The 16,973-nt window shown below is 55.2% G+C and overlaps 1 protein-coding gene across 2 annotated transcripts; it reads right to left on the reverse strand.

Moving 5' to 3' along the window:
* Positions 1–1,820: 1,820 nt before the first annotated feature.
* REN (renin) lies at positions 1,821–12,451 on the reverse strand. 2 transcript variants are annotated; one of them, XM_032318511.1, is made up of 9 exons: positions 12,315–12,451; positions 8,823–8,973; positions 8,128–8,251; positions 7,437–7,555; positions 6,317–6,513; positions 3,873–3,992; positions 3,317–3,461; positions 3,007–3,105; positions 1,821–2,165 (listed from the first exon to the last, which is right to left on the reverse strand). In XM_032318511.1, exons 1-9 carry the CDS (start codon positions 12,410–12,412, stop codon positions 2,004–2,006), a joined length of 1,215 nt encoding a protein of 404 aa, XP_032174402.1. In that variant the 5' UTR covers positions 12,413–12,451; the 3' UTR covers positions 1,821–2,003. The 2 variants fall into 2 exon arrangements, with proteins under 2 accessions (XP_032174402.1, XP_032174403.1); XM_032318512.1 differs by lacking the exon at positions 12,315–12,451 and adding an exon at positions 9,266–9,387.
* Positions 12,452–16,973: the final 4,522 nt, after the last annotated feature.

The raw sequence follows: 16,973 nt of genomic DNA on the forward strand, positions 1-16,973 counted from the left end.
CCCGCCCCCACCCGGGTCCCAGGACCAGCAGCGCGGGGATCGCTCCCCGGCCTCTGAGCCCGCGCGATGGCCAGCCTCCTTCCCCTTGCATCGGCGCGGACCACTCTCCCTGGGCGGCCTGGGGCAGGGCCGGGGGAGGCCTCTTCCTGCGCCCCGGTTCCAGCCTAGTGGATGGAGATCTGGCTGCCACCAAGAGGTCGGCTTGGACTCGCCCACCTGTGCCCCAGGTCCCCGCTGAAAAGGAGTCCCCCGCTGCATCTCAGAGGCCCTTCGCCCTTCTCTGCAGGGAGCTCCCCAGACAAATCCTAACCCACCCTCCCACCCACCGTCCAATGCATGTATTAGGTGGCGAGGTGACATTGGGTGGTGGATGTGGAGGGTGTGTGTATGAGTGGGAACTAAGATCGCTTGTCTTCAGCCCGGGTGGGAGAGCTCTCGCAGCCCCATCCAGAAACGTGCCTACAGAGAAGGGGCCTTCTTCTGTTTCTCCAAGTAGTTCCTTTGGCCTCTTCAGGAACCTCTCAACCACAAGGCCCTATCATTATTGCTGCCCAGAATTCAGCTCTGCCCAGCGGAACTTCCGCCGTAGTGGAAACGTTCTATATCCGTGCTGTCCAGCACAGTGGCTACTAGCTAGCTACATGTGACTGCCCAGCACTTGAAATATGGCTAGTGTGACGTTCGACTTAATTTTAATTTTAATGTACATCGCCCTATGACGCTATCGTATTGGACAGCTCAGGAGACGGAGAAGCCTGTCTATTTCAAGGTCATGGAGCCCCAGGATATAGAGCTGGAAAGGACACTGACTCCAACTCTGCCTTTTGGCAATGAGGAAATAAAGGCAGGCTGGCAAGAGATCTTAGAGAATGGGGCAGGGGGTCCCAGGCTGGGATCCAGGATCCTGAACACAGACTCACGCTCTTGGCTTGGGGCGGGGACCCTGCCGACAGCTCCTGCCTTCGGGCATCTGCTCTAGAGGAGCCCCAGGGTCCCACACAGTCCCAAGGGGTTGCAATTATGGAGCTATGAGGTTTGCCAGAGGCCTGGTTGGGCCACCTTGTGCTTCACCCTTTTTGGCCAAAAGAGGGGTGAACAGCTACCACAAAGGGGGCCAGTATCCATGACTTTAGGTCGGTGCTGCTTCTCATTCCCCAGCATACACACCCCATGCTGGTCGCCGGAGGAGTAGGAGTGGGAGAGGACCTCAGCCTGTCGCGTTCCATGTCTGTGAGAGGGGGCACAGCTGTGTGTGTGGTTTTGGGCTTGTGCATGTGGGCCCCTCTCCAGGGCACGTGTGACTCTATCTGTGAAGGTACACCTGCATGGGTTAAGGGGCCCCCGGCACCTGAGTCATACGGGCTGGCTTCTAATCTTGACATGTATCGACGAGCCGTCTTGGTCCCATGCCTTCCGTTCTCTGAGCCTCAGTTTCCCCGCATGTACAAAGGAGTATCAGTCAGATCTCTGGTGTTCCATATTGCCAGGCGATGGTGTCTTAGACTGCATGTGTCAATGGCGACGTGGGCCGGGGGACTAAGGGGTGTGCCGTGCACAAGGGGCCGGGTGGAGCCTGAGTTTGAGGCTGGCTTCTGCCAGCTGGGAGCACCTTTCTGACCCACAGTCTTGCACGGAGCTGGCCGTGTGTGTCAGCAGCCCCACCTGAGCGAGTATGAATGGCATCACCCCTGCACGCAGGAACCTGTGTGTGTGGGTGAGTGTATAGTTTGTCATTCTATGTCACATTCCTGTCTGCACATGATCCCTGGCTACCTCTCTCATCTCAGACCCCAGTGAACCCAGGTGCAACCCAGGGCTGTGAACATGAAGTCTTTATTCTGTTTGTTCTCCAAGCAGGGAAGCGCTGGTGCTGGAGGCAAGCATCCGGAAGGAGCTCCACACCCCATGCCCCTGCATGAGGGGTTGGGCGGGGGAGCATCCCGGAGTGCTCTAGCTCCGGGCTAGGGCTGGAGGAAGGGCCCACTTGGGCAGCAGAGGGCCTCTCAGCGGGCCAGGGCAAAGCCGATGCGATTGTTATGCCGGTCAAACTCCGTGTAGAACTTGCGGATGAAGCTGGCGCCCAGGACCCAGACAGGCCCGGTGGGCGGTGGGACATCCAGACCGTGGAGGGCCAAAGTGCACAAGTCATCATTACCATAGGAATCCTGGCAGGAAGCGAGAGGGTCTCCGCCACTGCCTGGCACACGACCTTTCTCCTTTCCCCTTGCCTGACCCCAGCAGCTGTCCTCAGCAACATTCACCCCTTCCTTTCCCATCGACTCCAGCCTCTCTTGCCCTTTCAACCCAACATGCATCCTCCTGGATGCGGGTACTGAGCTGGACACCGGGCAAACAATGCATCTCCAAGAGCTTACATTCTGGCAGAACTCCTGATCCTACGCAAGTTATTTAGCTGCCCTAAGTCCGTTCGGCATAAAAGGGGTTAAAAGTATAGTCACATGGCATTACTGGGGGCAGCTGCCGAGAAGGTGGAGACAAGGGGATGAGCACAGTGATTCCCAAACTTGTCTGTACATTGGAATCACCTGGGGAATTTTGAAAAACACGGATGCCCAGGCTTCAGCCCCAGAGGTTCTAATTTAATAGGTATGGGCTGTGGTCCATTACTGGGATTTTTCAAAGATTTGTTTGCTTCTTTATTTGTGAGACAGAGAGCACCGGCCTGAGGGGCAGAGGGAGAGGGAATCTCAAGCAGACTCCGTGCTCAGTGCGGAGCCCAAGGCAGGGCTCGATCTCACCACCCCAAGATCACGAGCCTGAGGTCATGACCCTGAGATCATGACCCCAAGCTGAAACCAAGAGTCAGACACATAACAGACTGCACCACCCAGGGGCCCCTTGTTAGTGGGATTTGTAAAGTTTCCAGGTGACTCTAACTTGTAGCTTAGTTTGAGAACCACTGATGGGGCATAAGACCTGGTCCCTTTTAGAGGCCCCTGCACACACCCATGCTCCCTGTTGCTGAGGGGCAACTTGGACCCTCACCTGTAACACATAGTCTGAGCTGGTGAGGGTGTAGGCTCTTCCTCCAAGGTGGAAGGAGATGTCGGGGAGCATCGGCACCTGGTTGCAGTTCACGACATACTGAGGGGAAGGTAAAGGGAACCCGCTGAGTGTGGGAAGTCCCCCAGCAGACACAGCCCCATGCCTGTGGCTGGGCCCCTCTGCTGGAGGAGTGAGAGGAGAGGAGGGAAGCCCCAGAATGACCCCACTTGGAACCTACTGCTTCTGGGGTCATTCTGGGGCCCAGGTTGTGCTCCCAGCAGCCTCTGGTGCCCCCACTCCCCCAACTTACTTCATTTGTGCTCAGTTCCTTGGCCCCCAGGGTGTCCATGAGCAGCCTCAGGGAGCTTGTGGGACCCGAGATGTACGATGCACCAGTATCGACCACCACCATGCAGCCCTCCTCGCAGACCACGGTGGCTGACCTCACAGACACCCTGGGGGAGGCCAGTTGGAGCGTCAGACAGACATCAGGCTGATGGGACCCTGCCAGGCTGCATAGTTTCTCTGAGTGAGGCCAGTAGCGGGGGCGGGGGCCCATGCTGGTGGTCCCGGGATGCACTGGAGGATGGGAAGGCATGCACTGGAGGAGGAAAGGTGCCATCCCCGTTCCCAGCATACCGCCTGGTGACCCGCTGCCTCCTCTCAGTGGACCCCCTCCCCTCTGCTCATCATAACTCCGTGCTCCCCAGCCCTGGGCAGAGCGCCCAGAGAGCAAATGTAGGCTGTGCCTTAAGAAGGTACTGCATTTTAGGACAGAGGACAAGATGGTAAGGCCGCCCCCCCCCCCCCCCCCGCAGCAACAGCAGCAGCAGTTGTGGAGAGCAGGAGGGTGGAGGGTTCCTGACCCTTTCATCTTGATCTGCCAGGAGCCAGTCTGGCTGACGCTCACATAGTGGAAATTCCCTTGGTAATACTGGGGGTCGCTGCCTCCCAAGACAAGCTCTCCTCCGAGCAAGTGGGAATCCCTAGAGGAAAGATCAGAGCTCCTGAAGACCCATCACCTGGAGACCCGGCACCCCAGTAACCAGGGCAGTTGGGCAAGGAGACAGGGGTGGGAGGGAGAGGGCAGAGGGCAGAGGACGGTGGGAAGGGTGGCATGGCCGGGAAGCTGCAGGAACACCACTTCTCCACCTTCGTTGCACCCGCTCAAGCATCCCCCCCAGGGAAGGATCCGGCGCAAGGACCGTGAGCAGAAGGCAAGGGGACAGTTGGCTGCAGCCTCACTTGGGTTTGGGGAGCTGCAGGTTGAGCAGGTGTATGGGTTGGGGAGCTCTCGGGGACCGGTGGGGTCAGAGCGGGTAAGGGGCAGGAGGTGAACGGGAAGGAGGGGTGGACAACTTCAGCATCGGCAGAGCCGGGGCCTGCAGAGGTGAGTTGGGCTGGGTGGCCGCTGTGAATCTGACCCTGGTGTTCAGGAGGGTCAGGGTCAGGGCCAGGGGTCGGGGGTGGGGCTCAGCTCCTTACTTGGAGTTTCTGCAGAGAAAGACCAGCAGAGAGGGGGCCTAGGTTTCAGCTGAGCCTCACCAGTCTCTCTGCTGGGCAGGGTGGGTACCATGCCCGCTTTTCACCCTTTAGATGGAGTCACGCAGCAGGGGGGAGTGGAGTGAGCAGAATCAGGCTCCTGGTGCCCCGTCCACAGCTAACCCCCTTGCCTTCCTCACCTCCCGGCTGCACAGCACCTCCCACAGCTCAGGGCCTACCCCAGGGGGCTGGTTTCCCATGTGCATGTGGGGGTTGGGGGTTTTCCAACGGGCGCCTGGGAGGTTTGGCACATGCTCTGTGGGCACGTGTACCTCACTGCCCTTGTACAATGTGCATGTGCAAACACCAGCCACCTCGGGCCCACTCCCAACACTTCAAGATCCTTCCGAGGTTCCCTCCTCCCTGTCCCAGGGTCAAGGAAGAAGCAGGCCCTCTTCTCCACAAGGCCCTTCTTCTCCCTGCCTGCTGGATTCTCCTCCCTCCCGTGGCGTCCAGGCTCCGCGCCCTCCATGTTCTTCTCCTTTCTTCCAGAGTTTCCATCTCTCACTTTCCATTGGCTTCTTCCTCCACCTGCAAGCAGGCTCCGGCCTCCCCCAGCATTTCCAAACACCCACCCTTCTCTCTGCTCCTCACCTGTACCCCCTTCCTGACATTTCCTTCCCTGTAGAATCTCTCGGGGCATTCTTCATCTGCCCTCGCATCTGCCTCCCAACTGCTGGCTGCCTGGCCACGCCCCATCTCCGAGACAGCTCTGCCTGGGACTGCCCCCCTGGCTCCAGGGCCGGGTTGGTGGCCTTTGTGTTTCCTGGTCTCCCTTTCACCTGTGTGATTTCTCTGGGCCCCGAGCCTCCCCTGCACTCGCCTTGTGTTCTTCCCCTGAGGACCCCTCGGGTCCAGCTCTTACTGTCTTTCCAGACCCAGCAGCCAGCCCAACAGCTGGCAACGGCGTCCCCGAGGCTGGCTGAACGCCACATAAGCTCAGCCCAGAGTGGAAAGGCACCTATGGGTTTCAGCCCCTCGCTCCCTGTTGCTGCACATTACGTCCTGGTGTTTCTTGTCTTCCTTCCAGACCGTAAGCTCTGTGAGGGCAAGGACTCTCTCCTGTATAATGTGTTCATGGCTGCACCCCAGGACTTCTCATGGCGTTTGGCACTTGAGCACCCAATATTTGTTGAATCAATGAAGGGGCAAATAAATGAAAGAATTAATGAATGAAGTCCTCTTTCTGTGTGAGTGGGGTCGTGGGCCCTTCACAGTAATGCTTTACTTTCCATCTCCCCCAGTTTGCATTTTCCTCTTGTTCTAGAGCAATGCTAATAGAACTTTCTATAATGATGGAAATGTTCTCTATCTCTACTACCCAGTATGTAGCCACTAGTCACCGCGGCTGCTGAACACTTGAAATGGGGCCGTGTGACTCAGGAACTTTTTAAAAATTTTAATTAATTTAAATTTAAGTGGCGGCTTCCAACCTGGATAGTGGTGTTCTGTATATGAACGGAATGCCTCCTAGTCATAAACATGTTAAAATTCCAGTCCTGGGGTGCCTAGGTGGCTCAGTGGGTTGAGCCTCTGCCTTCAGCTCAGGTCAGGATCTCTGGGTCCTGGGATCGAGCCCCACATCCAGTTCTCTGCTCAGCGGGGAGCCTGCCCCCCCCCTGCCTGTTGCTCTGCCTACTTGTGATCTCTCTCTGTCAAATAAATAAATAAAATCTTAAAAAAAAAAATTCCAGTCCTGACTCTCTTCCTGCTCTCCAACCTCCCTCCCTCCCTCCCCCTGCCTCAGCCCCTGAAGCCCCAGGCTCACCTGCTGTAGTAGACAGAGAAGACATCTTCCTTTAGCACCCCCTGGGAGAGGATGTGGTCAAAGACAGGGGTGACGCCGCCAACAGCCTGTGCTGGGAAGCCCATGCCCAGAACCCCATCAAACTTAGCCAGCATGAAGGGGATCAGGGGCAGCTCTGTGACCTCTCCAAACGTCTGTGTCACTGTGATGCCGCCCACCTGTGGGAGAAAGGACCAGAGGAGACCAAGCCTACTGTCGTATTCCTGCCCAGGGTCTAGTCTAGGGGTCACATGCCCTAGAGTGGAGAAATTTGGGATGAGACCATTTCATCAATCACCCCCACACTGGCCCCCCCATATCCTCTCTTCTAATACTTGTGCAGGCTGTGGGGATCCAGAGAGAACAGGGCTTGCCCCAAGGGCTGGGAGGGGCAGAGGCTGAGAAGATGGTTCTGCCAGAAAGTAACAGAAAAATGCACCAGGAGCTCCCACACCCCTTCCCCAGCTTCCACACTGGCAGAATTGGGCCTCAGTTCCCCACCCCCACTGTGGGTAAGGGTTTCTTCAGCCCAGGCAGGCTTCCTCCCCTGGTTTCACAGACAAGGGGAGGGTAAGGAGCTAATCCTACTGATTAGCTCTCACATTCCACGTGTACCCCTCCCATAACTGACAGCAGGAGCTGGAGAAACCCCAGAATGGAGAGGGTCAGATGCAAACCAAATGAAAAAGAAAACCAAGCCCTGACCATAACCCAAACTTTAACCTCGGCTGTGAACTTAACACCTATGCCCCAACCTAAAACAAATTCTGACCCTAACCTCACCAGTACCACTGACCCTGACTCGGACCCTTATTTCAGTCCGGGGTCTGGTTAAGAAGAGCGCAGTCAGAGCTGGGTGAGCTCAAGGTCAAAGGCTCCGTAAAAGTCCCCTCGTGCAGCCAGGAGCTCAGGTTTGCTGGGTCCCAGATCCTGTTGCTTTGCCTCCCTGGCCCCTGGCAGGTGGCGGGTCAGGGTTCCTCCCCTCCCCAGGCTCCAAGGTAGACTGAACTGTACCCTCCCCAAGTATGGGCCCTCAGGCGGTAGGAGATGTCTGGGGACCAAAAAGGGCAGGTGTCAAGTGACCTGGGGCACTCCCACTTACAGTCACCATGTCCTGACTTAAGAAGCCTTTGACCTTCCCGGATCCGTAGTGGATGGTGAATGCCGTCCCGTTCTCCATGTAGCTGGAGGATTCCGAGGAGTCATAGAGGCTGTGAATCTCTGTCAGGGAGACGTAGGCTCAGGGCTCTCCGATGGAGGCCTGGCCAGGGAGGGCAGGGAGGCAGGTGCCCTGGGCGAATGGTCCCTGTGGTTGAGGACTTAGGAGCAGGGGTGGGGTGGCCCTGCGGTTGGAGGCTTGAAAATGTGTTTCATCCATCAAGGACTATGTTGTTTCTTGGGCCCCTGTCAGGTGCCCAGATCTGTGAGAATTTTGTCTCTAATGAAGCATTTCTAATGCAGGGGTGCGGAAAAGATTCTGGTCCCAGTGAGCATTAACTAAGAGGTTGTTGACTAAGGAGAAGTCAGTCCTCTCCCAGTCTCAGGAAAGGGGAGAAATGGCCTTGTGGGCAGGCTGGGGACTCCTCTGGCTTGCCATTTTACCTTGGTGGTCCTATCGGGAAAATGGGGGGCATTTTCATCTCTCCTCTCGGGGGCGGTGAGAGCAGGGACAGAGAGGAGATGGATCCGATGGTGGCAGAGGGTGTGAGGTAGGACTGGCCAGGTGTGGAGGGGGCTTGGGAGAGGAACCTCAGGTCTTGCAGGGACGGGCAGGGGTGGGGCGGGGGACTCACCACAGGCCGTGTAGAGAGGGCTGCACTTGGTGGAGGGCACCCAGAGGTTGGCTGAACCCGTGTCAAAGATGACTTTGAAGGTCTGGGGTGGGGTGCCGATGCCAATCTCCCCATAGTACTGGGTCTGTGGGGGTGAGAGGAAAGAGGCAGCTTCGGGGTGGGGAGGCTCGGGAGCCTTGGGCCTTGGGCTTTTGCCTGATACCCCTTCTGGCACGTGAGGTGAGATGAGGTAGCTCACACAGCCTCTCTGGGTTTCCATGTTCTAGCAGGGCCTCGGTGTAAGGCTGAGTACCATCTTAGGACTTCCCAGGAAGTGAGACAAGAGAGCAAAATAAAAATATTGAAAATGAAGCAGGAAGGTGTCCCACATCTGGGGGGATACTAATGCAATCAGTAGTCATGACGTACAGAGCCTGTCACAGAGACCTGCCCCTGAGGTCATGTACCCGTCCTGTCCACCAGGGACACCTGGGCTGGAGGCCCAGAGCCTGGATTCCTGCGTTCCCAACCTAACTCTGCTTCTGGGCTCCTTTCGGCCCTCTGTACCTCAGCCTTCCCAGCTCTGAAATGGGAATTTTATAGGCTGACCAGTGTGGTTCAACAGCTCCATCAGAGACAGCGTGGAAAGAGCACAGAAAGCTTTGGGTCCGAGAGAGAAAGGAGACGGAGAAACAAGGCCCCAGCTGGGCACTCACGTCCAGATAGTTGGTGAGGACCACGGGGGAGGTGCCGTTGCCGAAGGAGAGTCTCTTGGTAAAAAGGCTCCAGTCAGCACCAAGCCTGGACACATCCACGCCTCGCTCCTTCAGGCTTTCCCGGATGGAGGGCATTTTCTTGAGGAAGATCCTGGTCCAGGGGGAAGGAGGGAAAAACCAGAAGAGCTCTGTACTCCCCCATGATAATGGTGGGGTCCCCAAAGCTTCTAGTACAATTCTCCCTAACCGAGCCCAGACACTGACGCATGGCTCCTGTGCTCTAAGGCGTCTGAAAGAGAATTTGCAGGCCTCCTCGAGTCAACTGCACTGGAATTAAATAATCCTCCGTGCACTTCCTTCTGCTGTCGAATTTTGATCCCTATCACGACAAAGGCATTTGTTCATTCTTTCTTTCATTCCATAATTACATGCTGAACACTTACTCTGTGCCCGCACTGCACTGGATACTAGAGATAGAAAGATAAAGATCATCGCTGTCTTCAGGGAGCTCCAGCAGGCGAGGGGCGGGAGGAGGAAGAGGAGGAAACCCAACAATGACATCCCCTCTAAGATGACGACTGGCGTGCTCCCCTCAAGGCTGGACAGGAGGATGCAGTGCCGCGGGAGGCCTGTAGGTGGCGGCAGGCACCCGCAGCAGCCTGCAGGGGCTCTGGGATGCCTCACGGGGTAGACAGACACCCAGCCAGGGCTGTGGGCTGCAGCAGGAGGACTGATCGGGTGGGGTGGGGAGAGCAGCCAGCATCTCCAGAGTGCCTGTGCCCTCTGTCCTTGGAAAGAGATGCCTTCTTGAGTCCGAGTCCCAGTCCTTCAGTTTCTTTCCCTGACGCCTGCCTCTCGCCTTTGGGAGGTGGAATTAAAGACACTGGGGATGGGGGGTAAAGCATACCGAGCTGCCACTTGGTGAGCATAAAACACTACCCTTCGCCCCCACGTAGCCCTCATGAGGCCATTGTCGTCGTCCTCATTCTATGACCAGGAAGCAGAGGCTCCCGGGGTGGGGGGACTCAGAAAGGACAGAGCAGGGATTCGAAGCAGTGTGTCTAGTCATGTTCTCCAGAGGGCAATCCCAGGGCTTCCACGTGACAGCTCTTTGTGGAAGCCTGAGGGGTGTGTATGTGTGTGTGTGTCTCTAGCTGTTGGCCGGGGGGGTCCCGGGAATGCAGCCCAATTTATGGGGAACCTGTCTTTTCTAGCTGCTCATCTATTTATACTGCCCTTTCCTGCTCCTACCCGGTGTTGCCAGACCCCATCATGCCCACGGACCCCAGTGCAGCTTTCCTGCCAGCCAGTGTCCTATCTTAAGGGACATGACTTATCATAGTCATGTCACCGTTTACTGTTCACAGAGAAGTTTCGATCTTATTCTCCGCCATCCCTTGGGGTGGGTGATTATTCCCACTTCACAGACGGGGAAATGGAGCGGCAGAGAAAGCCTGATCCTAAAGAGGGTGCATTTTCTACCACTTACCCTGAACAGCCTCTGCTCTGGACCTTTACTCTTACCATTCTCCTTTCAGAAAGTCCCTTCCCCCACACCCCACCTCTGCTTGGGCTCCAGCTTCATTTTCCCTCGGGCGCTCACAGCCAGCACTGCAAGCACAGCCTCGGGCTTGTGCACACAGTGGTGCCTGGTGGTGAGGATGCAGCAGTCGTGGGTTCATGCTTAAATCCCTTACTACTGTGTGATTCGGATCAACTTACCTAACCTCTCTGGACCTTTTTGTGCGTCCAAAATGCCCTCCCCTATGAGATCACGGTGCAGATCAAACGCGCTGCCCACTGCTCAATAAATGGAAAGTGTGTGTGCAAGAGCTGGCAGAACGCCCTAAGAACGGTCCTGTGTTCAGATCTCCCAGAGTGCCCTGTATGACGCTGCGCTCACAGCAGGGGGAAACATTGTGTGTTTCAAAAGCCTCTTTCTTCATTTCTGGCCCAAACCCTTCTTCTCTTTTTAAAGAGAACAAGGAGAGGGGGTGGATGCCTGTGTGGCTCAGTTGGTTAAGTGACTGCCTCCGGCTTAGGTCATGATTCTAGAGTCCTGGGATCGAGCCCTGCATCGAGCCCTGCATCGGGCTCCCTGCTCAGCTAAGAATCTGCGTCTCCCACTGACCCTCCCCCTCCCCCATGCTCTCTCGATCTCATTCTCTGTCTCAAATAAATAGAATCTTTTAAAAAATAAAGCGAACAAGGGAGAATGTTTTTTATCTTGTTCTGCCCTTACCCTGGGTGCAGGGGCTGCACCCAGGCATAGTCTGACCCCACACCCCTGATCTAGCAGTTACCCTCTGGGAGCCTCGGAGTGAGGGAAGGGGCTTTGGAAACAAAAGACCCCGTAGGTGTTGAGTCTCAGCCTCTCCCATGTGATCTCCCTGAGCGTCGGTGTCCTCACCTGTGAAATGGAACTGCTGGGTTGTCGGCAAGAGGATTTGAGATACGCGGAAGGATCCTGTGAAATCCTAGGCATTTTACAGGCTTAGTAACTATGACCATTGTTGAAACCTATCCTCTTAGGGGCCTGGGGCTGGCTCAGTCTGTAGCACGTGACACTTGGTCTCAGAGTTATGAGTTCAAGCCCCACGTGGAGTGTAGAGATTCCTTAAAAGTCAGATTTTAAAAAAACAAAGCACCTCACCCTGCCTTTTTACCTTGAGATCTTCACCGTGCCTTTTTACCTTGAGATCTTCTGGTCCCTCCTGCCCTCCCTACCCTGAAGCCCTTTCTCCTTGAGGTCCTCATTGTTCTGCTTCTCCCCCTTCTGCAGGCTTAATGACCCTCGTGAACTTAATGGGCCCGGTTCCCACGGGTCTGGCCCTGGGTGCGGTGCTAGCTCGGTCCTCCTCCCTCCCTCCTCTGGGCTATCTTAAGCCTTTCTTTTAACACCGGTGACAATCCTGCCTGTAGGACTAACACCAGCTGGTTTCTGCCGCTTGTCGGTATCACGCTGAGAGCTCTACGTACGTTATCTCATTAAATCTTCAAAGCAGATCTGTGAAGTAGGTACTGTTATGATCTCTGGTTTTAAATAGTTAAACTGCGCCCTTGAGAGGTTAAGTAACTTGCCCAGGCTCCCTGAACTAGTTAGGTCAGCCGCTGGGGCAGGATTTAACCCAAGACAACGAAACTCTGGAAGGCTGGTGTTCAACCACTGTATTCTTCCTTGGTGGGCTTCCCCATAGCACCCCCTTCTTCATCATTAGGCTGTGAGCTCCTTGAGAACAAGAGGTAGGTCTTAATCATCCCCACAGTGTCTTGCATGGTGATTCATGCAGGAGCAAAAGCTTTGGGCAGAGATCAAAGGACGTGGCTTATTGGACTGAGTCGTGTGCCCCTATTGGCCATAGGATACCGGCGAGTCACCTCTCTGAATGGGACCGCACCTCCCTGCCCAGCTGGTCGTGAGGACTGGGGGACACCCCCTGTCTGGAAGCCAGGAGCCCCCGTGCCCCCGCCCCCACCTGCACAGCCCATTACCTTCCGAAGGCGCCGGTGTCTGCGGGGAGGCCGCAGGTGCAGACACCCCAGACCACCAGTAGGAGTCCCCAGCGAGGCATTCTGCTCCATTGGTCCATGCTTGGCCTAGGTGCCTGACTCCCTCAGGGATCCCCTGAAGCCTTGTGGCTCCCAGAGCCCTTCTTTTATGCGCTCCACATTTGGGAGGTTGTGATTTTGCTCTGCCTTGATTTATGATCGTGGGGCAGATGGAGGACGGCCAGTAATAAATCCCCCCAGGGGACTAACGGGGGTGAAGGGTGACCAGGTTTCGACGCAGAGCTGGGGAACCAGGGGAAGAACCAGGGCTGTGGGAAAGCAATGCCATGCCCCATGACGCCAGCGGCCCCATCTCAGCCTGGCCCTGCAGCCCCCGACCGGGCAGAGGCTAATGAGAAACAGCAGTGTTCAGGAACACGGTCAGGGCCAAGAGAGGCGCACAGCCTAGGTTTCCCACCTCCCGGCCAGACTCGCCCCTCCGTACCCTTCAAACTCCATCCTCTGCATTACCCCTAGCTGTGTCCCTGACTGGCTTCTCCCACGCTGTGTCCCAGTTTTCTTCTGGAACATGGGCAGCTCTTCCCGGCTTGTTCATGACAGAGCCAGACCCTGGGTCTCTGGGCCCCTGTTAGCAGCAGCCGTTCATGGGGAACGGCTTGTGGGGCCCCCAGGAAGCAGGGAGCTGGGGGAAGGGGTGTGTGTCCCCCTGCAGTGGACCCAGTGTTAATGGGAGGTAAGGGCAGCTCTCAGAAGAAGAGGTGGGATGCTGGTCTCCGAACCCCTCCTTCCCTTCCAGCTTCGCCCTGAGCCCTTTCTGGGCCCTGTCTCTGCTGCCTTCCCTTTTCCTTGTAGTTTACAGTCCAGGCCAGCCCTCCAGACAGACACCTGGCCCCCAAATCCCAGGATGGGTGCTATTTATTCAGCCTCCAATGTCCTCTCCCGGCCTTTCCCCGATCATTCCTCCACGTGCATTTCAAATATCACCACCTGTGCTGGGCAACAGGACCCCGATTCAGCCTGGAACTGACTGCCTTCTGCTGTGGGTTTCTACAGAGTGATGTGAGCTCTTCCAGGAGAGTGGGAACCTCAGCTGTCCCTTATCAGAGTTACCTGTGTGGCTATGTGTCTGCCTCTTGCCCAAAGGGTGGCTTAGCACTTAATCAAATGAGTGAACTGGGGACCAGGGTTCTGGCTTTGACTCTACCACGAACTTGCTATGTGACATTAGGCCCCTCCCTTCCCCTCTCTTGGTCCTAGTCCTTAAATCTGTAGCACAAGGCAGGTGCCGGATAGCCTCGAGGGTGCCAGACACTCTAGTGTTCTGTTCTTTGCCTCCAGGATGCTGCTCTCTGCACGAGCTGGGAGCAGTAAAGACTTAGAGGAGATGGGGCACCTGTGTGGCTCGGCTGGTAGAGTGTCTGACCCTTGATTTCAGGGTGATGAGTTCAAGACCCGCCGTGGTCATGGAGCCTACTTAAAAGAAAAAAAAGACCCAGAGGAGCTTATCTCTGTTACTAATGTGTTGGCTAATGAATGTTTGGTCCTCTGAGATTTTAACACCCTCACCGAATGATGGGGGGACCTGGTGCTTCCTGGTGTAAACTCTTATTGGAGAATTTTCAGGCACTGTTGTTGGTGGTGAGGGAAGGCTCTGAAGGCAGGGGAAAAGTCTAAAACTCCTCAGAGCTGGGGACCTTTTTTGTCAGATTGAAAGAATGTTTAGGAAGCATTCCTATAGGCCTCTGCTCTTCATTCATGAGACACTATTCACTGAACATTTATTATTTGTCAGATACTTTTCTAGACGCTGGGATTATGAAAGTGACAAGAATAAATACCATTTCTGCTCTCGTGGATCCCGTAGTCTGTAGGAGAGATAGATTATCATCACAACATAAAAAACATAAAATAGGGGCACCTGGGTGGCTCAGTGGGTTAAGCTGCTGCCTTCGGCTCAGGTCATGATCTCAGGGTCCTGGGATCGAGTCCCACATTGGGCTCTCCACTCAGCGGGGAGCCTGCTTCCCTCTCTCTCTCTCTCTCTCTGCCTACTTGTGATCTTTCTCTGTCAAATAAATAAATAAAATCTTTAAAAAAAAAACATAAAATAATGATGGTGACTGGTAAGTCAGGGGCCTCCAGGAAGTTGTCTCTATGGAAACGACACTTGGGTTGTGATTTGAAGGCCACATAGGCAGGCAATGGAGAGCTGAAGAGGGAAAGAAATAGAGTCTGGATGGCAGGAGCATATGCAAAGGCCCTGTGGAGAGAAGAAGCACGATGAAGAGTAAGGGCCAAAAGAAAGCCAGTGTGTGGCTAGACGAAGGGCAGAGGAAATGGCGTGAGAGATGATGGGATGGGAAGGGCAAATGCTTGCTGAATGTTCATTATGTTCCAGGAGCCATTCTAAATGCCTAATGCATTCAACTCTTATGAACATCTGAGGGAGGTGGTTGCCTTATTATTCTATTATATAGATGAGGAAACAGATACAGAAGGATTCAGAAAGGAACTTGCCCAAGATCACACTAACAATACAGATGTTGTCAGCTTGTAAGCTTAGACGGTATGTCCCCAAACTCATCACACAGCCGACTCAAGGGTCAAACCATGACAAGTTCTTGAGCTCGGTGCTGTGCTTACCTGAAGGGAACAAGTGGCAAGCCGGTGAAGACGGGAATGATGATGTAACCAGATGTGTTTTGCAAAGACATGGTGGCTACAGTGTGGCTTAGCAGGGACTTTAGAATGGTCCCGAATCATGTGGCATATGCCCATTAGACAACCACAGCCACAGAACTGGGCTGGACCAGGAGAGGTGGGCATGGTAGAGAGAGAAAAGATTGGATGGCTTAGAGAAAAATTCAGGAAATGAAATTGGGTGATGGATGGGACATGGAGCGTGAAGGAGCCAGAGGTTTCTGGACTCCTGGTGATGCCAAGGGTGCAGGGAAGAGGAGTGGGATCCCAGAGACAAAGGGGCCTGGGGAGACCATGAATTTGAGGACCTTTTGAGGTCCTGCTGAGTGTGGGGTTCCTTTGAAATATCCCAGGTGGAAGGGAGGTGGGGAGGAAAAAAAAAAAAGAAATGTCCCAGGTATTACATGAAATGGCAGGTGCACCCGTGGACCTGGGTGAACGATTAATGTGTTGTTTGCAATTGCTCATTAATATCACAGATGTAAATAAAGTTAGTCAGGGGGACAGCAAAGAACCAGAAGCCTCAGATTCCAGCTTTCATGGGTCAGCGATGGAGAAAGAGCCAGCACTAGGAGACCACAAAAAGGAGGACAGAGAGGCAGGAGGAGAGCATCAGGTGGCCCCAAAGCCGAAGGAGGAGAGCAATTAAGGAGGGAGAGTGAGCAGGGGCAGGTGATGCTCCAAGGTCAGGCAAGACATGGGTTAAAATGCAGAGAGGTGGCCGTAGGGGCTGTTTTGGTGATGCAAAGGGATGGGGGCCCAGGCAGGGATGGTGGGGGAGTGATGGGGAGGAGGGAGATGAAGGTGATATGGTCCAGCAGCTACTTTGAGAAGCTGGGGATAATAAAGGAGGAAGTGATGGTTGGAGAATGAGGACCAAGTGAGCAGTTGCTCTCTGTTCCCCTGCCTGCCCCTCTCCCTCCTTTCTTTCTCTCTCTTTTTTTTTAAATATTTATTTATTTGACAGACAGAGATCACAAGCAGGCAGAGAGGCAGGCGGGGGGGTGGGGCAGGCTCCCCGCTGAGCAGAGAGCCCGATGCGGGGCTTGATCCCAGGACCCTGGGATCATGACCTGAGCTGAAGGCGGAGGCTTTAACCCACTGAGCCACCCAGGTGCTCCCCTCCTTTCTTTCTAATGGTGGGAGGGAGTGGAATATATTTAAGTGCCTAGAAAGGACTCGATGGAGAGGTGGGATGACCACCCCGGCAAGACTCCTGAGCAGGAGAAAGGAAGACGAGCGTGCAGGGGAGCTGCCCGGAGTCGTTTACCTGCCAGGCCCGGAAGCCAAGGACCTTTCTCTGTGGCGACTGTTGGCTTCTCAGACAAGTTGGGAGCAAGGACTTCTGCTGAGACTTGGGGATGGATGGGGTCTGGAGGCGTGAGGGCTGTGGAGGAGGCTTGAGATAGTTAGGGAAAGTGAGAAGGAGCTGACTAGGGCAACGGAGAGGGTTTCTGGGAGGAAGGTGGACATTGAATGGCTGGAGATCACACCTTCGTTGGAAGCCAATCTGCCCTGTCTTCTGCCTCCCTGCTCCCACCACAGTGCTTGGGTGCTGGGGCACGGGCCCCAGGACAATGTGTGGTTGGCTTCACCCAAGGCCGGGGTGGTGCCAGGTGATCAGAGAGGAGGGACTTAGGGTCCCCAAAGGGATTTAGGGTCCCGGCAGAAATAGTATAGAATGATAGACCGTGGCCTAGAAGGGGGATGTGGGAAAGAAGGACAGCATAGGGCAGGATGGACGAACGGGAAGGAAGCGGAGGACCATGAGCAAAGGAAGAGCAGGGGGTTGGGAACAGAGGAAGCCTAAAGCTGGCAGACGACAAAGGGCTGGTCAAGAGTGGGACGTTTGAGAGAGTCTTTTTCCAGGTAGAGCAGTGACAAGCGATGGCAAAGCCAGAGCAGGATGTGGGGGTGAGGTCCTTGGCCGGAGGGCACTCA

Source organism: Mustela erminea, chromosome 17, assembly GCF_009829155.1.
Source record: "Mustela erminea isolate mMusErm1 chromosome 17, mMusErm1.Pri, whole genome shotgun sequence".
Taxonomy (NCBI): domain Eukaryota; kingdom Metazoa; phylum Chordata; class Mammalia; order Carnivora; family Mustelidae; genus Mustela; species Mustela erminea.